Raw genomic sequence first — 23,538 nt, 5'->3', positions numbered from 1 at the left:
TAAAAACATGTGGCTTTGAATCTGTCAGAGACTGGATGGGTTGAGAAAGGGAGCATTTTAAGGAAAGGGAGCAGCCAGGAGATAAGCAGGAAGAGGGAATTTTAGGGTATATTTAAACAGCCATTTTTGTCATTTTCCTTGTAGTACCTCTTGACCAAACAGAACATTCCATTGATTGTCTTACTGCAGCGCTACACTACATCTGACTCTGGGTTGCAAAATTAATTCTGCCCCTTGTATCCATTATGAAGTTTCCATTACTGGAACATATAGCCCTTAAGTGATCAGGCAGTACCAGGAAAATGCTGAAGAAGGTGTAGCATTATCAGAAAAAAATGCTGAGTGTGCTGTTGGGAACTGCCACCTGAGATAATTACATGAACAAGAATAATTATTGTGGTTGTGCAGTGGTAGAAAGTGTTGTGAACATGTGGCCCCCCAGATTTTAAAATCCAGTGGGTTCCTTCTTCCATTGTGAGGCGGTGATAGACAGACTAGTGGAAGCAACAACTAATTAATGTAGTGGGTTAGTGCATTTGGCTGGGCCCAGATCCACATGCTAAGCAGTGTCACACCTCTTGGAGAGAAGCACAGCAGTAGCAAGGCAACAGTGGGAGTTCAGTGGCCACGATCCTTTGGGGATAGCCTGTAGTGCATTGGAATTGTCTGTGCTGCCCTGAGCTGCTGAACCACTAAGTGGAAGCTAAGGCCACATATATGACTGATGGCTATCTGGTGAGATAGCACTGTTGTGACTACCAGTACAGACTTAATTTGTAGCTCAAGAGGTATCGGGAGCTGGGCCTGTTTCATGTAGCTGCACAATATGTAAGCTGTACCCCCTCTAGTCTTTACTGAGTGGCTGTTTAGTATGACAGGTGCTCTATTCACTAAATAACCCACATGCCTGTCTGCAGATAATATGGAGAGGTTGGCCCTCATTAACGTGAATAGGCACCCACATGAGAGCAGCTGACTAGTAGCACCAGACACGCAGCTAGAAGAGGGAGGTAACATGAAGGAACTCTCTGGCTAATAATAATATCAACTTCTTAATGTGCTCATTGGTGAAAGCCTGCCAGTGACTGCCTTATTTTCAGAGAGAACACATGCTGCCTTTTTCTTGGACACCATTTGACTTCAGTAAGTTGATAAGTTGTGATCCTGAGGGAGACAACTATTAGAGCCGGTCTACATTTTAATTGTTTCTCTCTCTGAAATCTGGCAATTTTTCAAACTTGGAAAAATTTGCAAACAGTTTTTCTATGAAAACTTTTCTGCTTTTTGTTTCTCATTTTCAGTTTTTATTTCTTGGCTTTCAGTTGCCTTTTCAGTTTCTGGTTTTGAGTTTTCAGAAGCTTTTCTTATGCCAATTGTCATTAGTTTTTCTAATATGAAATTTTATGAACATTTTCAGAAGTTCCAGTTTGACAAATGGATAAAAAGATAAAATATCATGCTGAAAGCTTCAAAATATGAAAAATTGGTCAATTTTGAAATGCAGGAGAATCAAGTTATCTTTGAAATTTTTGCAATGAAGCTCTGCTCCCCATACTGCCCAGTAGAGAGACAACATAAAAAATAAATCAGCCATCATTTCAGAACTCTCTACTTTTCACATCTAATTTTAATTGTTTTTTCTTTGTTTAATTTCAGTACATAACAATTGTATTTATCTGAGTCTTTGTATGTATTTGAGAGCTGCAAATGTAAGTGACCCTATTTTCCAATTTAAAAAAAAAATTGCTTCAAATTAATTTCTACATCCTTAGGTGCATATTTTTGAAAGTCTTGGCCCAAAACGAAACAAAAATGTTCTCTCATTTTAATGTGGGGCAGAGCAGGCCCAGGCAAGTATCAGCATCAGGTGCTGTCATAGAAGCCAGGAGAAGATTGCAGGCCCAACTCGGTAAAGGCTGTTTAAAGCTGATGTAAAGAGCCACACAAAGGAAACCATTTGCAGTGCATGCCAAGTTTTATTAGTCCTACAAAACTCAAGCAACATATTTTTGAGTATAATCTACTGGTCAATTAGGTATTACTAGGTGAAATTCAATGGGCTGTAGTATTCAGAAAGTAAGCCTAGATACTCTCAAAGTTCCCTTCTGGCCTTGAAATCTTTGAAAAACAGAGACTCTAAGCCAAATATTATGAGATTCCCAATAACTTCAGAAGGTCTTCATCACAACTCTAGAAAAAGTTATTAATCTGGGGCCTGATCCAACTCCCACTGAAGTCAATTAAATGACTCTCACCAATTTCCGTGGGAGATGGATTGGGCCCTGTTTTGTATCCAGTAGAAGCAGTCTTGTCTCAAACTAAATAATCTTTTCTTCTTCCACTATTATGTCTTTAGTCGAGAAATGTATGCACATAATAATAACCTCCTTTAACCTCCAAACTTCAGCTTGTTCGAGTTCCCAATATAGCACAGATACATCAAGGGGGCTGTATAAATTATAAAGTGAAGGAAGATTTTTTTAGATACTTATCTTGCACATCAGCAGAAAGGTGAAATTCATGCTGAATGGATTTTGGGGGTTCACTTCAATTTGGAGTGTATAAGAGGACAGGCTCCCCTCCTGTCTTGAGATCCCACCCAAACAGCCTTGACACTTTCTGTTTGCTAGCATCTTTATGAGTTTTAGTTGTATTCCCGCCACCAAACCACCATCACATTTCCATGCAGCAACTGTTGCTGCAGTTTTCTCTAGTCCTCAGCCCTTCTTCCAGGAAGAGAAAGAGATCTCACCACCCTGAGCTCTTACTGCCTCTCAAAGCTAATTAGCTCTTAGCATATCACTCCCCCACCCAGTCTGATTAAGTAATTGGGTACTCCACTCCTCCATCAGGCCTTTTTGGAGAGTGGGGAGGATCGTGAAATAATGCTTCAGTGATCAGAGTGCTGGGTCAGCTACTGGCTCTCAGCACTCAGTCACAAGCTGATGAAGTGTGGTTCACCAGTGAGATTTTTACTTTGTGACCAAATTGTCTTCTGATGTTTTATTTGACTTAATTTTAGACCATTCTTTTAGAATTTTGATTTGCTAGCACATATTGGTGCAAACATTTTTAATGTTAATTTGTAAAGAGTTTCCAAAACAGTCAGTTGAATCTAAACTAGCAGCTCTGTGGATTTGGAGATATTACATATGGTCATATACAGTAGAAAAGTCCCTCCTTTTTAGTTCCTATGTAATTTTGTTGAGGTGGTATCCTAAGAAGGTGTCTCTATCATGATCCTTTGGGATGCAAGTGCACAAAATCCCTAGTTAGTCTTTGCCTGTGGTTGATGTTCCTGGTGATTTTTTTCCACTGCCATTTGCCCATATATACTTTAGTTCACTACCGAAAGTCCAAGAATAAGAATCCTTATGATTATGACTTGTGTAATGCCAGAAGACTGACAACGTTTCTTTCTCTTAGCTAGTTTGCAAATAGTTGTGTTATTCCCTTTGGTGAATATTTCTGACTCCTATTGCCTGGAATGGGATTTGTGCACGTACATTCAAAATCAGGATTTGGTTCACAAATCAAAAAACTGCAAAGTGATGGGAAACTTATAAAATTATCACCAGATCAGTAAAATCTATCGGCCTTAACCAAATCCCTTTGAAGTCATTTGGACTTTGGATCAGCCCCTATGTGAATTTTCATTGAAAAGGTTTAAAAGTTTGGTTTTTTTAACCTTGAAAACATTTTTAAATTGAAATATGAATCTGCCCTACAGGCTACAGCTAGATTGTAATGCTGCAGTTTAAAGTAACGCACATCTGGGCCTAAGAAAACATGTAGTAACATTTAAAAATGTGCAGTCATTTATTTAGAAACAAGCACACAGCATATTACATCATCTTTTTAGGGACTGTGTAGAACCAGCACCTTGTTCTCTGAGTCAGATTCTGTCACCATTACTCAATACTCTGCGAGTTGTCCCATTGTCTTCAATGATTTATATAAGAAAATGGGGCCACTCATGGAGAAAACTACTAGTACTCAACATGAGTTGGGGGGAGGGGATAGAATCTGGCCCTAAATTGGATACAGCAACTTTTAAAAAATCCTTGTAAGTATTGTTGCGTGTGGTGTTCATCCACTCTCATGTGTGTCCTATTTTGGCTAAATGTTTAAATATTGAATATTTTCTAACTAATGTATCTGAATTGAATGTACCTGAATTCTAACCCAAATCATTGCAGTAGGGCTTTCAGACAGAGGGCTATGTGGGCTGTAGCATCTAGATAAATTGAAATTTGCTTGTCTGTGACTAATTTTAACTACTGTTTTTGTGTTTCAGTACCATTGTTTCTTTCAGTAGCATGCTAACTTGCATTGCTGTTATGTTTGGGCTAGCTACAAACTGCCCTGAGTAAGGGGTGGTGTGTAGCTTCGCCATCCCAGGAGCAGGACTGAGGATAAATTGTGACTGACAATCACCATTCCTCCCCTGGTTCCTCCATTACCACTATCCTTTTGTGGGTGAGCTTACTTTCCCCTGTGTCTGGACTCTGGCCAACTACTCTAGTTGGTAAGTAGGGGGGCAGAGCCAAAGCTCCTCTCACTCCCACTTTCCAAACCACTTCTTGAGAATTAAAGGAGGGAGAAGGGACTTTCTTCTCCTTATCCCTCTGCATGTCCAAGTAAGGGCTGTGATAATCTAGCCCTTCATGAGTTTTCTATGCTCTTACTCTGTTGAACTTTATGTAGACATTGTACTAACGTGAAAGGTTCAGAGGTTCCATTCCCATAACCTTCCAAAAGTTTGGATGCTAGTCTAAAGTTATCCAAATGCATTCAACTGGGAATTGGATTGGAAATCTCACATGATCAGGATTCTGACAAGATTTCCAGCATGTTCTGGCTTGAGTTGGGCTAGGCATGACACATCAATAGCTTTCTTTGTGGTATTTCCATCGTGATTTAAAGCAGGAAGTGGGGAAGTTCTATGAGAATATTAAAAATAATTTTAAAAGCTTCTGAATTTTTTCCAACCTCAAAGGTTCGCTCTTGGGTCAAGATTTGGGATATGGTTCAGGATGAGATTTTTACCCCTAATTATAAATGGTGCTCTCTGCTGGATTTGTAGGGAAATAATTTTGCTATGATCCTTGTATCATAATTTGCCATCTGACAACTACATTGAAATCATTATGTTTGCAGTCAGTGAAACAGGTTAGTTTTAATTAAAACACTTCTGAAAGGCATGTCTTCCTCAACTCACTCTGTTTCCTACACTTATTGCACCTGCTTCTCCATCACTGTACACCTTGTGCATTCATCTGTACTTATGCAAAAGTGAGTGTAAATTACACACATTTTGACATGGTGTCATTTTATACTCACTTTGCACAGGTGTGAACAATTGCAACAAGTTGTAAGGAAGTAGAGAAGCAGGCTCAGTGTCCTCATCTTCCTCTCTCCCTCCCCCTTTTCTTTCCATCAATCCAGGCTTCCTCCACCAAACAGGGCACGTGGATAATTAACTATCCACCAACAAAACACTTATAACCAATTGCCCCACCTCTCTTGAAACCATCCCTGAGGGACCATCAATAACAACACCTCCATCCCTCAAACATGAATTGGTCCCGCTCTTGAACTGACAAATGCCTCATGTCATTGCTTAATCTGCTCCCCAACACCACCCCTATAGATCCAGACCCAGGCAACCTGGGCCTACAGGGGGAACCCTTCAGGGCAACAGACACCAGCAGCCAATAATAAACATGGAGCCAAAGTTCCAACAACGTAGTCTGGTAGAATCCTACTGAAAGGCCCCCATCATCCAGCCAACAGCAGCAGCAGCTGCCGCCACCATCAAAGCTGTTGTCATCAGGCAGCTGACCACCTGGAAAACTGCCTGTTTCAACATCCATCTGACATCATCACATTCCATCCAGCTGGGCTCATTCTTCTGCAGGAGAGAAGAGAGAACTGTAGAGATATGTTTGTGCAAGATTATAGTTTAGACAGACTCCCTCCTAAAGGGCAGTATTATGAATACAGGAATTTTGAGATGTGCTGTGGAAGCAGTGGGTGTGGAGAATTCAGTGTAGCTGTGTACAGAAGTTTACCACACATGCACTCTATGGCTTTTTGGAATAAAAGTTTTATTCCTTTCTCATTCACTGGTTTACTGTTTAGCGAACCCCAAGATATTTAGATGGTGTCAGAAATGCTGAATGAAAAAGAGACTTCATTCATTCTGAGGTTAACTCCTGTGTTTGAAACTGAAAGCAGAGGAAAGGGGAGCATGTGGAGCAGCAGAGAAGTACAAAGGCTTATGTATGTATTTTATGAGCACAATTGTAGCTTGGCTACCTTCAGAAGGGAAGAAAGCCAAAAATGGATGTGCTGAAACCTCCATCCAGTCTGCAACTGCCAGGCAATGTTGCAGAGAACTGGAAAAAAATTCTGACAGAGATTTGAATTGTATTTAGCAGCAATGTTGGCAGAGGATAAAAATTATGAAGTAAAATCATTAGTCTTTTTTTCATGTTGTTGGGGAGGAAGCATTGGATGTTTTAACAACTTTAAGTTGAAGAAGATGAAAGCATGATGTTAAGCAAAATACTAATTAAATTTGAGCAATGTTGCATGCCAAAAAGGAATGAAGCCTTTGAAAGAGACAAATTTTTACATATTTGCAAAAAAATTCTCAGTGACCAGTCTGTGGGCTGACACTGGTTCCTGAGATCTCCCTGACACAGTTTAGGAAGGCGGCAAGCTGCTCCCTGGTATCAAAAAGGTTGAGAAACACTGTGTTAGTGCAATATGCCCCAGAATTAAGGAGACTCAGTAAAACCCATGACTTTTGAGCTGACAGAGCCTCTGGTCAGAGATAGATAGAATCAGTTGTGGCAGTAAAGACAACATGTTAAGAGAGAGAGACTGCTCTGTGAAGGAGATTTAACTTTAGGAAAGGCATTCCAGATGTGCAGAGCAGCAGAAACTGTGTAAGCACAAGCCAAAGAGCTGGATTCACCAGAAGGGGTTATCCTCATACAAGTACAAAAGCATATAGCCACTAGAGGTCAACTCAAAAAGTGGAAGCACCCTCTGTGAAAACTACTGTTAGTGAAGAGACGGGGTACAGACGGTCATGTGGAAGGTGTGGATCACAGCACAGCCCAAAATAGTGTTTTGCCTTTGAAAACTCTGTCACAAGTGTGTGTGGGGGGGAAATCATTTTGCAAAATGATGCAGATCCCAAATGCAGAAAAGTCAAATGGATGCAGTTGAAGACTACCTGGTTGAGGAGTTTTACATAGACATGCTGGGGGCTTGTCAACACTGCAGTGGCTGGTCGATTTAAGTTACGCAATTTGAGTTACATTAATAGGGTAACTCAAATCGATATAGCTTAGATCTACTTACCACAGGGTCGACACTATGGTGTGTCGACAGGAGATGCTCTCCCACTGACATTGTTTCTGCCTCTCATTGAGGTGGAGTACAGAAATCAATGGGAGAGCGTTCTCCCATCGATTGAGTGTGACTTCACTAGACCCACTAAATTGATGCCGCTGCCGCTGCAGTGCTGATTTAGCTCCGTAGTGAAGACCAGCCCTGGGATGAAGTACAACTCATGAGGGACTAGATACGGCCAATGAAAGTGAATGAAACAATTATTCCACTTAAACTGGACATGGAGCTCAAGTTAATATTCTGTCTAAACAAGGTTATGAGAGACTGAAAATAAGACCAAAACAGTGACCAACAAAAGTAACTAGTTATTCTGGAAAAAATATACCAGTGAAGGGGAGGTACAGTGCTAGCATCAAATATAAAACCATCACATACGGGCTCTCATTCATTGTAGTACCAAAAGAGGTGACACCAATTTTAGGCCTGGTGTCAGTCTCACTCTGTGAAAAGCTCAGTCTGGTAAAATGAAAAGGAGTACTTGTGGCACCTTAGAGACTAACCAATTTATTTGAGCATGAGCTTTCGTGAGCTACAGCTCACTTCATCGGATGCATACCGTGGAAACTGCAGAAGACATTATATATACACAGAGACCGTGAAACAATACCTCCTCCCACCCCACTCTCCTGCTGGTAATAGCTTATCTAAAGTGATCATCAAGTTGGGCCATTTCCAGCACAAATCCAGGTTTTCTCACCCTCCGCGCCCCCCCCCCCCAACTCACTCTCCTGCTGGTAATAGCCCATCCAAAGTGACCACTCTCTTTAAAATGTGTATGATAATCAAGGTGGGCCATTTCCAGCACAAATCCAGGTTTTCTCACCCCCCCATCCCCCTCCAAAAACCACACACACAAACTCACTCTCCTGCTGGTAATGGCTCATTTATGCTGGAAATGGCCCACCTTGATTATCATGCACATTGTAAGGAGAGTGGTCAGTTTGGATGAGCTATTGCCAGCAGGAGAGTGAGTTTGTGTGTGTGGGGGGGGGGTGAGAAAACCCGGATTTGTGCTGGAAATAGCCCACCTTGATTATCATGCACATTGTAGGGAGAGTGGTCGCTTTGGATAAGCTATTACCAGCAGGAGAGTGAGTTTGTGTGTGTGGTTTTTGGAGGGGGGTGAGGGGGTGAGAAAACCTGGATTTGTGCTGGAAATGGCCCACCTTGATCATCATACACATTTTAAAGAGAGTGGTCACTTTGGATGGGCTATTACCGGCAGGAGAGTGAGTTTGTGTGTGGGGGGGGAGGGGAGCGGAGGGTGAGAAAACCTGGATTTGTGCTGGAAATGGCCCAACTTGATGATCACTTTAGATAAGCTATTACCAGCAGGACAGTGGGGTGGGAGGAGGTATTGTTTCATGGTCTCTGTGTATATATAATGTCTTCTGCAGTTTCCACAGTATGCATCCGATGAAGTGAGCTGTAGCTCACGAAAGCTCATGCTCAAATAAATCGGTTAGTCTCTAAGGTGCCACAAGTACTCCTTTTCTTTTTGCGAATACAGACTAACACGGCTGTTACTCTGAAATCTGGTAAAATGGGTGCTCTCACTACAAGATCATACCAAACCTGGCTATGAGGCACCTATTCAAGAACATCATGATCTGTTTTAAGAGCTTGGTTGCTTGCAGGGTCCCTCCACTTAGCCATCCATGGAGAAAGATGCCATTTGCACTCCATGATAAATTCAAGGTTAAGCTCTCAAGGATGGAAACAATGCAAGTAACACAAAAATATTGAAGAGTCAATGGAAGAGGTGAGCTCCCTAGTCCTTGTGGAGGAAAATAAAAGCTGGCTACACATATGCTTACATCCTAGAGACTGCGACAAGGCTATAAAAAGAGAACACTTCCAACTGCCAACAGAGAAGAGATTATGGCTCATTTTGTGAATGCATAATCTTTCAGTAAATTGGATGCCTCCTCGGGGTTTCTGCAGCTAAAATTAACTGAAGAAAGCTCAAAACAATGCACCTTTAATACCCCCATTGGAAGATACAGATTCTTATGCCTACCCTTTGGGATAACATCAGCAACAGAAGTGTACCACAAAACCATACATAAGAACTACATATATATTAATGGTGTCGACACCTCAAGGATGACAGCGTCATCTGGGGCTCAACTACAGAGGAACATGATTGTAGCCTTTGGAAAGTGTTGGCTTCCAATAGAGCTGCAAACTTGAAACTAAATAGGGAGACATTTTGTTTTAGGGATTACAGAACTGACTTTTATTGGAGATACTATTTCCAGCGAAGGTGTAAAACCTGATAAGCAGTTTCAGCCATGTCCACAGTCAAAGATATCCAGCAGTTCCTGAGAATGGTTAATTACTTGGAAAATTCATACCTAATCTATCTACAAAAGCAGCAGCTTTGAGGAAACTCCTAGAAAGTAAAAATGAATAGTACTAGGATTCAGAACAGGAGGAATCATGGGAAGTTTTGAGACAACAACTGATACAAGAGCCATATTGAACTTCTACACACCAAGCAGGCCTATTGGAATTTTAGCAGATGCTTCACAGTCTGGGTTAGGTGCAGTGATTTTACAGAAATGCAATGATTGTTGGCAACCAGTGGAGTATGCATCAAAATCACTGACTGATGAGGAAACCTGATATACACATTGAGAAGGAGCTTTTAGGAATATTGTTTGCCTGTGAGAGATTCAATCAATGTATTTATGGCTGGGCTGTAGATGTTGAAATGGACCACAAGCCCCTGTTAGAATTATTTGGCAAACTGCTGAATGACTGTAACTTAAGGATTCAAAGAATGATGATAAAACTGCAAAAGTATGATTTGGTTATAACCTACACACCTGGTAAATTCATGTTTCCTGCAGATGCACTTTCCAGAGCAATGACTCCACTACAAAACTAGAGAAGACTGTAGAGATAGAGATGCAAGTCTACATAGATCTGATTGTAAGTTAAGTCCTGTAGCTAATGAAAAACTGCAACAAATAAGAGGGGAACCAGAGAAACATGAATCACTGGGGATCCTTAAAGAAGAGATAATTCAAGGGTGACCTGAAGAAATTAACAATTGTTTTCCAAGAATAAGAGACTATTGAAACTGCAGACATGAACTTACTATGATAGATGGGATGATTTTCAGGTTCAGCAAGGTTGTAGTACAAATAAGCCTCTGGAAAGAAATGCTATGGAAGATCCACAAGTGTCATTTAGGAATTGAGAAATGCAAACAATGGGCATGAGAAGTGATATATTGACTGCGGATCAATCATGACATTGCTAATGTGATAGGAAACTGCTTTTCATGCTTGAAATACAAGCCATGTAAACAGGCAGAGCCTCTGAGACCTCACCCAGTTCCACAAAAGCCTATGAGAAGGTAGGCACCGATTTATTTATCTGGAAATCAAAGGATTATTTAATAGTCCCAGATGATTAGTCTCTGTATCCAGCAATTTGCTCACTGCACAGTACTAGTACTAAGTCAAGGAGTACTTGTGGCACCTTAGAGATTAACCAATAGCTGGCATGAAGGGAATATTTTTCAGACATGGAATTCCAGATGCAAACTTTAACAATAATGGGCCACAATTTTCCAGCACAGGTTGTAGGCACTTTGCCATTGGTTGGTTATTTTCATCACAAAACATCAAATCCAAATTACCCCCAATCAAATGGATTTATGGAAAGGAGTTTACTGGTGGAGAAGGACCTTATGAAAAAGACATTCGACAGCGAAGGTGATTTCTATAAAGCTACATTGGTTCTTCTCCAGGTCAGCTGTACATGGAAAGAAGGATCAGATCTAATTTATCAATCCCTATAATTTACTGAAATCTAATGACAACAAAACCATATGGAAGATGAAAGAAAATCAGAAATGGACGCAGAAATATTATTTTGACAAAAGGACCTGTGATCTCCCATCTCTTAACCCAGGTGATAGAGTGTCCCTGAGGAATCATGCCTCTAAAACTTTGGGCCAAAGGGGTACCATTAAAGAACAGCTGAATCCAAGGTCTTACGGAGTTCAGGTGGACCAAGGGGATACATTTTGCTTTAATTGAAGGAATCCAAGCGTAATCCCAGAAAGTTCTAATACATTGATAGTAGACAGTGGACTCTGTCATTTACCAACCAACTGATCGTTTATCAATGGACAAAGGAGAAACTGTCAAGGAATAAGACAACAACTCAGACTTTAATGAAAGGCTGATACTGAGAAGATCAGAGGGGGAGATCAAGTGTCCCGAAAAACTGAGAGACTTTCTAACCTGCCTGGAAAATGGGGTATTTGAAGAAAGGGCATGGATTCACTCCATAGAGATGTGCTGGTAAACCTCTCCTCTCTAGACAGTTGATACATTGGGTATATGAATTGTAGTTTACGGAAATGTACTAGTCAGGTTGAGAATTGAATGTATGTGTTATTAGATAGTTGTTAGTTGTTTATAGTGAGTTAGTTGGCTTTTTAGGATGGAAAATGTAAATATATGTTTGTGCAAGACTGTAATTTATAGAGGCTCCCTCATAACGGTCAGTATTATAAATACAGGAATTTTGAGACGTATCCTGGAAGTGGGGGAATAAAAGGTTTATTCCTTTCTCATTCACTGGTCTGTTGTGTAATGAACCCCAAGATCATTACAGGAACAGGGAGGCAATACCTGTGGGGAGAGAACAGGTAGAAAGCATAAGAGATCACCATCAAAAGGGTAGGCGGAGGGCTCAGAATTGGGGGGCAGGCAATGGAAGGTGGAATTATTCTGCCAGTCAAGGTTTACAGACCCACAAACTGCAGTTTTAGAGATTTTATAGGTGCTTATTATACAAATGACAAGGTAACAGAGGAATGATTGGCCATCCTACACCACAAAGAAAGAGGTCCTGGAGCCTTATAATCCTTTTTGACTGATACATACAGAACTCTCATAGCTGCATTCAATTATTAGTGCAGTAGTGTCTTGATAAAGTATCAGATACTTTACTAATCATAAAAAATACTGAACTATTTCCTAAGGAACCATGTGATTAAATTCCACAGTAAATATTTTCAGTTCAGATGCCTAGCACTTTTATAAGAACACAAGAAGTTTGCAAATAGCAATACAAAACTATAAGTGCTATTTTTTTACAATTCCTCTGTGTAGTGTGAGATGGCCAGCCATTCTTCTCTAGCCTTGTCATTTGTATAATGACCACTTATATAAACTATAAAAATACAGTTTATTTAAGGTAAAATAAGGTAAATATATAATATTTGGTTCCTATAGTGAATATGTTTCTAGCCTTTGGGAACACATGCATGGCTACAGGGCACATCTCAAGTTGATATTGGGAATGTTTCTAATTACAATGAGTTGGAAATGATTTGGGTATTGAAAACCATGCTGTTACAGTGGATGTGGTGAAATGGGATTAGCTGTAATTGTTGCAGTTTATAGAGTTACGACTGTAAAATAATAGTGTGATATCTGTTTTAAAACCATAATGGAGGCCACAAAGATTTTTCTTTTTGTTTCCAAATTCCTACAAGACATGAAACTGAATTGAGCAACTACTACTGAGATTCCCCAAAATTGCTTCATTAGTTTTTCATAGTGGTTATTATGAAGGCAAATTATACACAAAATAATTTCCACTTTACATATTTTATAGAAATTAAAAGACTAAGTCATGAAAATGCCAGACTCTGTTTATCTGTCATGCTGAAGCTTATTGTATTTGTGGAATATGAAACTTCTGCACCATATAGGGCCTAATCCTGCAAGCCCTGGATGTAGTATCATTATTTAATATTTGTATCGCAGCAGTGCCTACAAGCCCCAGTCATAAACCAGGAATTTATTGTGCTGGACGTTGTATAAATGCATGGAATAATGGTTGACCAAAGTGGGAAGTTGACCTATAATGTATTTTGCCACAAATATTTCCCTTAATCATTAGATGGTGAAAAGAACTTTAATTACAATTTGGGGATGTTCTACTGTAAGAATCTGTTTCTTTCTTACCCGGGCCAGCTTATGACACAATGACTTAAGTGACTAGTACTTGTATGCAGGTATTTTCATCTTTTTTATCAGAGGCCATTGGTTTGAATCCATTCCAGTTCTGAAAGTCAATATGTGGCTCTTTTGTGACCTATGTCAAATTAACTGGTGGTCTCATCTAAATTTTATTATGCATATGGCTGTATCACAGAATAAACAGGAAGATTCCATTGCCTTAAATGGACTTTCAATTGGGTCCCTGAAACATAACTTCTCTAAAGAAGAGACTATACGTTAGGCCAAATTGCATAGGGAGAGAAGCACTGTGATCTAGTAGAGCCAAATTCTGTACAGACCTAGTGTGCAGCTCTATTGAAGTTTCCAGGGTTTCACTGGCAATGGGGAAGGGGGGCGGAAGTAAGCGCAGAATTTGGTTGATGTTACCCACCTGAGAGTAAATTAAGAACATAGGATTAATTTCAAACATGAACCTCCACTGAAATCTCCAGAAAGACTCTGGAGGTGAGAATTTATGAAGTTATAATTTGGGACATAAATCATGGTTTTTATCCATGCTTCCAAGTTTTTAAAACATACTTACTCAGTGAGAATAAATCCTGTACCAATGGTGATGGTAAACTGATAATAGTTCAGAAGAACCTAGCCACATTTTAGGCGAGCATTACTCGGTGCAGTCAAACTAATTCCAGTGCAATAACATTCATCCTGGTGAGTTAGTTTCCACTCTATCAGTGAGGATAACATGGAGTGTGAGATTGACCACAGTTTACCAGAAAAATCTATTGTATTTGATCTTCTACTGAGTAAGGTTCATTGCACTGTAGGCATTAAAGTACTGTATCAACGTACAACATATTTGTGCATCATTCAAGTACAAAACAGGACTGGCTAATTCAATTCCAATTTTGTACTTGAGTAATATACTATCCAGTTTCAAACTGCACTTGAAAATTTCACAAATATATTCTATTGAAAAGTGATACTATATTGGTCAATAGAATGACATTTTATTTTAACATGTTGCAATTCTTACAAGTATAATATGACAAAATATAATTCAGTTTAATCAAAATTGACATATCTTTATTAATAAAGTCCCTTGAAATGCTAATGTAGATTTTTTATTAGAAATGGATCCAACCTGGTTTTATCTGAACCACACTAGGAATTACAGCCATTTAAAATTTCCTTATAAATAATGGTCTGTGTTCTCCCCATCACTGTCTGGCATGGAAAGAGCAAAAACATATCAATCACACAGGAAAAGGGAGCAGCTGGCAGAGGAGGGAGTGCTTGCACCACATATTCACCCCACTTGTCCTATACACTCCATTTAGCGATGCTTGTTTCTGAGCTGGAGTACTTTGAGGGAGATGGATGGCCAACAGCTGGGTGAAACTAGAGAGCTGCTTTTCATCATAGAATGCTCTTGTAGGAAAGCCAATATGGGCTGAAGCTATATGGGTGTGACAGGTGAACGTGGCAATAAATTTCAAAAGAGCTGTGTAAACATTAAAGACCATATCCTCAGCTGGTGTAAATTGCCTTAACTCCACTTAAGTCAATGGAGCTACACTGGTTTAGGTCATCTGAGATCTGGCCCTAATTAATTAATTCTCAAACTCTCCTCTGTGGTTAGTAAAGAAGTATTATTGCCCCATTTTACAGGGGAATCCAGGGTATGGAAGGGTGAAATGACGCAATGTAGCCTCCACTGTAATAGAAGCAGAATTAGAATTAGAATTAGAACTTGGGAGCTCCTCACTCCTGTCCCGGCCTTATTTCCCTTTGGCTATGCTGCCAAAGGGTACATCTTCACTAAAGAGTTAAGCCATGTTTACACTATGGGCACTAGAGTGGCATAGGGCAATCCTGTAGTTAAGACACAGAATAGAGCAATGGAAGGGGTTTCTTCCATTACTGTAGGAACTCCACCTCCCCAAGCGATAGTAGCTAGGTTGATGGAAGCATTCTTCCATTGATTTAGCTGCATATATATGTGAGGTAAGGTTTGCATAGCTATAGCACTTAGGGGTGTGGATTTTTCACACCCGTGAGTGCTACAGCCATGTCAATCTAAGTTTTAAGTATAGAACAGACCTTGGGTTAACACCTCTCATTAGCCTGGCTCGAGGGAGAGTGGCCACACCAAAAACAACACCCATAGTGATTGGGTTGCCAGCATAGAGTAGCAACATCCCCATTCCATCACTAGCTCAAACATCAGTAGCATCCCCGATAGGCCAGCTAGTTTGCGTTTAAAGTACCATCTAATTCAAGCTAGAGATTTGTTTATGTGGATGGGAATCGGTTGGGGGCAACACTCAAGTTATACTTCAAGCTGACTTTACAGTCAGCCCCTAAAGCATGTGTATGTTAATGTTGACTGAGATATCATACACTTTCACTGATCTGACTGCCCATGTCTTTTCCTGACTGGCGCTAGTCAGGAAGCTCCAGATTCCCAATGGGTCTCTACTGTTACTGTTTTTCCTGCCTTTGGAGGTGAGAGAGTTGAGATCAGGATCTTATTGCAAACCTCTTTCCCTGCTTCTCACTGGCAGTGGACCTGCACCACTATTCATTGCATTTTCACTCAGTGTTTACTCACACTATAAGTGTTTAGGTTCTCAGGGGAGATTAATGTAGACTTCAGTAGATAATCAGGCTCATCTCACCATAATGGAGTTCGTTTAGATTACAGAATTCTGTGCATTACATTATCCCACACTATGATGATTTATCTTATTTCAGATGAAAATATGAACTCACAAGACTTCTGCAGAAGGAAAGAGGGCTGTTTCAAAGTTTCCAATAATATGGACTGCCTCAATTATTCATGCCTGTCAGGATTTATATTTTATTATAGGTATAGATTTGAGTCACACATATCTGTTATCATCCTAAATTTGTAATAAGAGATTTGATAAATTCAGAGTAAATTAAATAAACAAAAAACAGAGCCCAAAGGATAGTTTGTAACTCTCAACGTGGACAAGACGGAGAAACTGGAAAACTTCTAATTCTGCTTTCTGCTTAAAAATAGCCTTTCATTTTCAAAAAGGAAATTTGGAAGGGCCTGATTCCACCATTGTTTCCTGCTCGTGGCTCTTATTAAAGTCAATTAAACTCTTGTGCATGCAGGAACAGCAGGATCCGGCTAGTTGTGGCAGGCTGTTAGTACAAAACCCAACTCGTAACAGGTCAATGGAAAGCCTTCTCTCACTTCTGTGGCTGCGGGATGCACCAGTGAAGCCACATATCCTTCAGTGAGAAAAAACAATCCATAATATTGACTGGGTCCATTTGATGTTTTTCTTTATTTTTGGTAAATGTTAACTACCACACTAGCTTGTTCACCATTAAAAATTACCTGCTAGTTCTCTCATACATAGATTCACAATGCTTTTAATATGCATGGCCCAAACAACAGATTTCCTCCTACAAGCCCTCCATGCTAGAGGCAGAATTCCTTTACTACAGACCAGACAGCATTATTGCAAGCTTCTTAGCATCACCCCACCAATGTTCCCCACTCACAATGGGCTTTTCCCTGTATGTAGCACAATTATGAAAGAAAGGCCCAGGAAAGGAAGACCTCACATAAGGTCTTCACCCCAAGCCCCACTTCAAACTGAGTAAATTAGGTTCTGTAGTTTGAATGTACTCAATATGGTTTTTAAGGACAAAAAATAAACATTGCCAGCTAATGCACTGAATGCCTAGTTATGTTGTTTTCTTCCCTAGTTGTGACTATAATATGGAATTTTTAGGTGACTGGGAAAACAAATGGATTCCCCAGCACCCCACCCCTTAATTCTGAGAGCACTTGCACCCCTTGGACACAAGGTTTATCACAAGCTTGGAGGGAAATTGTTGTGGGTTGCCATTGCTTCAAGTGTTGGCAGCTCATCACTGTAGAAAACTTGCTGAAACCTGGTTCCAAGTAAATTTGTTCCTAAGGTTGCTTGGCCAGTATGGAAGGCCTAGGATTTGTTATTCCTAAAATTTCCCACCATTGCGATCACTCATGCAGTTTTTCTGGTTGTATCAACTTGATGAGCACTAGTATAGGCAGGCCACTATTTTAGTATGTCGTATAGACCTGTTTATATATCAGGGAGAAAGGTTTGTACTCACCTACACTGGCTGCATAAGCCATGTTAGAAACCAGTTTAACATGAGCTATATTTAACCTGAATTTAAATATGGCTCCTAAACAAGATATGAATCCCAGTGTGGACATGTTCAGTTTGAGCTCCATCTTCATACCCACTGGCCTGCTACTGACACTGTGGGATGACATTTTTGTGGTGGTTTTGTTGATATTGAGACTTGTCTAATATTAACAGGAACCACTAACATCACACATGGGGCAGTGACTTGTCACACTCACAATCCAATATGGATTAAAATAACCTAAAGATAAAAGATTCTGTATCCCATTACTGGTCCTTTGAGCCGTTCAGTATCCCAGAAAGCTTTCTTCTTTAACAAAAAAATGCTAATCACATTTATTACAAACAGAGCAGAGTGTTTCTCTGCCATCCCAAGATAATGTGAACATCAAGGTTAGTCTTACTATATCCCAGAATGTCAACACACTTGCCAAAAATGAATTTATCAGCTCAATGCAGCCGAGAGATTTAGTTTATCTAAATGTCCTACGAGGAATAAATAGTTTACCACTGTTTTTGAAGATTGGGGCAAATCTGACATTCTATTGACATATGCTGTAGATTTAATTTAATGCTGTAGTTCAGATGTCTCTTTTGGTAACTTTTAGTGAAATCTATGCTAAGGGTGGAGCTGTTTACGTATTTTATGGGGGTTTTAAATGCAGGGTTAGCAAAGGAAACATGATAATTGAAACAATGTTTGTGTATTCTCTTGTAGTGATTTGAAGAGGAATGTTACTAAAGCTTGTTGGTTGGTTCTGAGTATTAACTGGATTTTAGCATGATTTGAAGGGATTCATTTTAAATTTGATCTCTTTTTTTCTATAACGGGCAGATCTCTTTCTTCAATGAAATGATTAAAAGTCTTTGAGCTGAGCCTCTCATTTATTGATTTATTTTATTTCATTTTTGTATTTTAGGCATATTGGAGATAACATCAGTGGAAATTGGAGTTGTGGCTGTTAAATCGATTAACAGCAACTATTACTTAGCCATGAACAAGAAAGGAAAAGTCTATGGCTCTGTAAGTATGTTGCTTTTGTTTTCAAAATGGACTGCAGGAGTCATAGCCATAGTTTCCCCCCCTGCAGGAGTCATAACCATAGACTTGCTCAGTTATCTGTAATTTTCTAGTAATTAGAGCTGCAAGGAGTTGTTCATCAAAATTTCAGGCTCTCATAAACCAGCTCATCGTGGTTAGTTCATTAGGCTAAAGTTTGGCAGTGGCTGCTGGTATTCGTCATGGAAATGGCCTGTTCTGGTGTCTGGTCCGGTCAGGTCTCCCACTAAGTAGCAGCCAACACAGCATGAAAACTGCAGACAATTTGGGAAGAATCTAAAAAGAAATTAAAATGTTAAAAGTATTTTATTCTTTCATGTCTACAGTACAATCCTGTTTGTCAATAATTTGGTGGGGGGGCATCTGAAACCTCCTAAACAGGGGTTTCAGATGATGGAGCGACAGCTTGGAAGACATTTAAAGGCTGTACACCAGGTTCCCAACCCCAGAGTGCACTGGACAGCATACTGGTCAGCTTTACAGATTCACCAGCTTTAAAGGGGCAAAGCGGATTATTGCATGAGAATACTGTAGAGAGGGGGACAATCACATCCTCAGGAACATAATCAAACTTTGGTTAATCAGAGTTTGGTAAACCTGTACTTACCTATAAAAGATAGAATATGTGTTTGTGTAAGATATGAATTATCACCAATCATTTTCACAGAGGCACATAATATAACCCCATGAATGGGTGAACTAAACTCTGGTTTACACACATACTACATATATCTATAGTGTATATGTCAGGACCCTGGTCTCAAATTCCAGTCTTGAACCCAGGCCCAGTGGGTCCTCAGGAAGCAGCACTGGCCATCCCACTGCACCAACTCTTTGACTTACTTTAGAATTCAGACATGGGTAGGCTAGCTTCTAGGATTCCTCAGCCAGCTCCCTGAGTGGCCACATGATCTTGACCCTGATTGGCTGGTGACCATATATAAACTTGCAGGTAGAGCATGACATGCAGGTAGAGCATGACACTGGCATTTGTTTAGAATATCCTGCATAATTCGCTAATGGGTTTGATGCCCAAATTTATGCCAGTAAAACTTTTTTACCACCTGATTCCATCATCTAATCTCTTTATGTCATCTATGAACTAGGCTGAAAGTTTGGATCAGAATTTTGCATCTAGGAAAAAGGAGTCAAATGAGTTATTTTTATTTTTAGCAAAAATATTTGCCAGCCTTTTTGACTGGTATTTTACAGCTAGTATGAGCAGGCAAAGGGGCAGGAGCTCATTAATTTGATTTATTTATCAGATTCAGGACTGACCAGACAGAAGGAGAATTAGTGTGGCTTAGAGCTGTTGCTTAATTTAATGGTCACTTGCCTTTTTTTTCTCCATTAAAGCAAATGATGGAATATTAAAGCAAGTCCAAGCAGTCTTTAGGTTTCTAAAGTGATGAATATAAAGAGCTGTTTGGGAAAGGGAGAGCATATCCCCTGGAGATGTTTTTCCAAGCTTACATAACTCTGCTAATGGACTAATACTGTGACTCAGAGCATTCTGAAAGTCAAATTGAGTGTGACTGAGTCAGTCAACTGTGTGAAGAAAACAAAAGTATGCTTTCTGTAGTTTATAACTGAGGCCTGGTCTGCACTAAAAAGTTAGGTTGACCCAGCTACATCACTCACGGCTGTGAAGAATCTATATCCTTGAGCAGTATAGTAAAGCCTACCTAACCCCTGGTGTAGACAATGCTAGGTCTACAGAAGAATTCTTCCATCAACCTAGGTACCACCTCTCAGAAAGATGGATGACCTACATTGATGGAAGAACCCTTCCTGTTGATGTAGGTAGTGTGTACATTAAAGTACTGCAGCAATGCAGCTGTAGCCCTTCAAGGGTAGAAAAGCCCTGAGGATAGGTGAAAGATTAAGCAAGGGTTTGAAAGTTCTTAGTTGTATCTAAGTATAATGAACTCTTGATCACTTTTGAAAATGGAAATCTACAGGAATAAGTAGTGAAGATTTATATGAATCGTATGTAAAGTAGTTGTCGTATATTGCCTCTATGTATCTTCAAATGTCTGTGAAACCACGTAATTATTTTAAAGACTCACTTAAACTATCTGCTATATAAATGTTCCTACTATATATCTGTGGATGGTTTTTATATTTTAAATGCTCAAAGTATCTAACAACGTTCATCAAAAATAAAATGTTTAAAGCACCTCAAAATAATCTTATTTGTACCATAAATAACAATTTATTACTTCAGCATATTCTTTCTTGTTAATTTTTGTCTTGGCATTTGAATAGATGCCTTAGAATTACCATATGTAGGTAGGTAGGCAGGTCAGGTCAGTGTTTACATGTTCCATTGTAGGGTTCTTTTGGGCTTCCCTGTAAATAAGAACTTGCTTTCTGAAATGTAGGAATTACAGAAATATATACTGCTTTGTGTCTTACTGCACATTTCAATGTGCAGGGTTTCAAATGACCTATTTGCAAAAGAGTTCCAATTTGTATTTAAGTGGCTTTATTGAAATGGCTTCCTTTTTTCAATATGGAAGCTATTTGTTTATTAAAGACATTCTTGTCATCACTCCTGAAAAGCAGATCTGTGTATGGTAAATATTACAGAAACAATTAGCCTCTCATGACAACATACTTGCCTTTTATGTTTTACATCCTCTCCTAGCAAACTGATACCAATTTTCTTGAAAAATGGAAACCATTCATCCTTGGAAGTGTGCATGCAGAATTTTGTTAGGTTCACTGTGAACATTCTTACAATATGGATATTGGGCCAGGCACTGAAATCTTTCAGGTCCTGATCCTTATTTCTGGTAAGGCCCTTTATACCATTTTGGCATGTTAAAGGGGCATCACACTCACTTTACGGTCCATTTACACTGCCAGAGTGATTTGCACCCACTTAAAGTCTCCTTTGCAATGCCACAGCGGTATGAATGGATTTTAGTTTAAATGAGCCTTTACAGTTTAAAATTTATAGTTTATAGATTCATTTAACATGTGCTACCAATAACCTGGATCAAGACACGTCAAAGATTGCATTTGTTTAGAAGTGCAACATAGTGAATGAGTCCATGATTGTGACATAGAGAAACCTTATAACTAAGAAACTGATGTTTCATTGCTGCCATGTTCCATCCCAGAGGTGGCTTCATTACATCTGTTAATTGCATTATATAATTTTATTACTATATGTAATTATCTACTGCCCAATCGGTTACATTTTTATTTTGTAGCATAACCGATGTGTTATAATGTGCATGCAATTAAATATTTCAATAAGCAAACCGTATAATTTTATAATAATCATCTAGATTATGTGGAAAAGTTGTAAAACACTTTGGAATCCTTCAGGTTATTATTGTATAAGATATTATTTTATCCTCAATATGGTTAAAAAGTCTTTACATTCTGAACTGGCCTGTTCATTTTTCTCTTCTTACAGAAAGAGTTTAACAGCGATTGTAAATTGAAGGAAAGAATAGAAGAAAATGGATACAACACATACGCATCCTTAAATTGGAAGCACAATGGAAGACAAATGTTTGTGGCCTTGAATGGAAGAGGAGCTACAAAGAGAGGACAGAAAACAAGGAGGAAAAACACCTCAGCTCACTTTCTTCCAATGGTAGTAATGTCATAGATGAAGGAACTGTTTTATTGATGCAGTTGAACCAAAGGCTCTTTTGTCAAGTATACTTGGTAATCCTCTTGAAGAGTAAAAGCAAAGAAACAATGCAGACGTCTGCTTGTTTGAAAAAGGGGGAAAGCCTTTGAAGGTTTTGTGCTCATTGCTGGCACATGAAGGACTTTTAATTAGTTCTGTGTCATATCTTATAATCAAGATACAAGCTGGATCAAATGGGATGGGAACTATTCCCAGTGTGAATAATGTTTTTTTATCTCTGCGATAGAACTTGCAGGACGTGAGACAATCTGTTGAATGATCTTTGGGGAAAGTTATTTATGGAATACTAACTCGTATCAAAGACCTTCATTGCTCATTCAAGCCTAATGATCCAATGAACAGTTAAACATGCAAGCATTTACTGGAAGCACTTGGGTCATATGCACAAATAAAGAAGTTTCTGGAGTAGCCTCATGGAAGAATGGATAGGATTAGGAAATATAAGCATATTAGAATTAAACTGTTCTAACAAAATGAATAGTATGGTATGCCTGTGTATTCTAACTTCATTCCTTTTTATTTCTCTCTAAGTTATTTATTTAATAGGATGTTAAATATCTTTTTTTTTTTTTGTTTTAAATGATTTCCTCAGTTGCTTCCTTATTTCTTCCCCTTTTTTCAGCTTTTCTCACGGGGGTTGATAGAGTAAACTTTCAAAACCTCACTGACTGCCTGAGAATAGGAAACTGACAAGTCTTTAAGGTAAAGTCAGCATTGCAGTGAATATGTCCAATCTGTTTTCTTCTAAACTGTTTTGCACTTAAGCAAAAGGACCTGAAGCAGTGCTCAGATTTATCACACACATTGGATGTGTTTATGTTTGTGAATCCTACCTGCCATCACTCAAGAACAAACTTCAAGAAATACATTGTCAGGGGGGTCTTGTTGCTTGTATGAAGTGGATGGAGAGGCCAAATCTGTACTCAGGTGCGTTCGTGTTTGGGATGTGTATGTGTATGTAATTCAGATACCATTGATTTGTATTTGAGACTAATGTATAGTCTTTCTTCGGGGTCTGATCCAAAATTCATTGCAGTTAATGGGAATCTTTTCACTGCCTGTAGTGGCCTTTGGAACAATCTCTAAATGTGGCTCATGCCCATTGATTTTAATGAGATTGCAATATTGCATGCATTTAAATGCAAGCAGAATTATCCTGTGCAATTGGAAGCACCTGAGAGCAGAATTTGGCTCCCGAAA

General features: G+C 39.3%; 1 protein-coding gene across 1 annotated transcript in view; it reads left to right on the top strand.

Moving 5' to 3' along the window:
* FGF10 (fibroblast growth factor 10) overlaps positions 1-22,293 on the top strand; it is an 80,244-nt gene extending 57,951 nt beyond the window's left edge. Inside the window, exons 2-3 of the mRNA XM_077816265.1 lie at positions 18,526-18,629; positions 22,096-22,293. Coding sequence (XP_077672391.1) covers positions 18,526-18,629; positions 22,096-22,293 — 302 coding nt within the window. The remainder of the gene's footprint in view (positions 1-18,525; positions 18,630-22,095) is intronic.
* The last annotated feature ends 1,245 nt before the right edge of the window (positions 22,294-23,538 follow it).

Source organism: Eretmochelys imbricata, chromosome 5, assembly GCF_965152235.1.
Source record: "Eretmochelys imbricata isolate rEreImb1 chromosome 5, rEreImb1.hap1, whole genome shotgun sequence".
NCBI lineage: Eukaryota > Metazoa > Chordata > Testudines > Cheloniidae > Eretmochelys > Eretmochelys imbricata.
The sequence above is the reverse complement of the archived record's forward strand: the minus strand, read 5'-3'. Positions and strand labels throughout refer to the sequence as shown.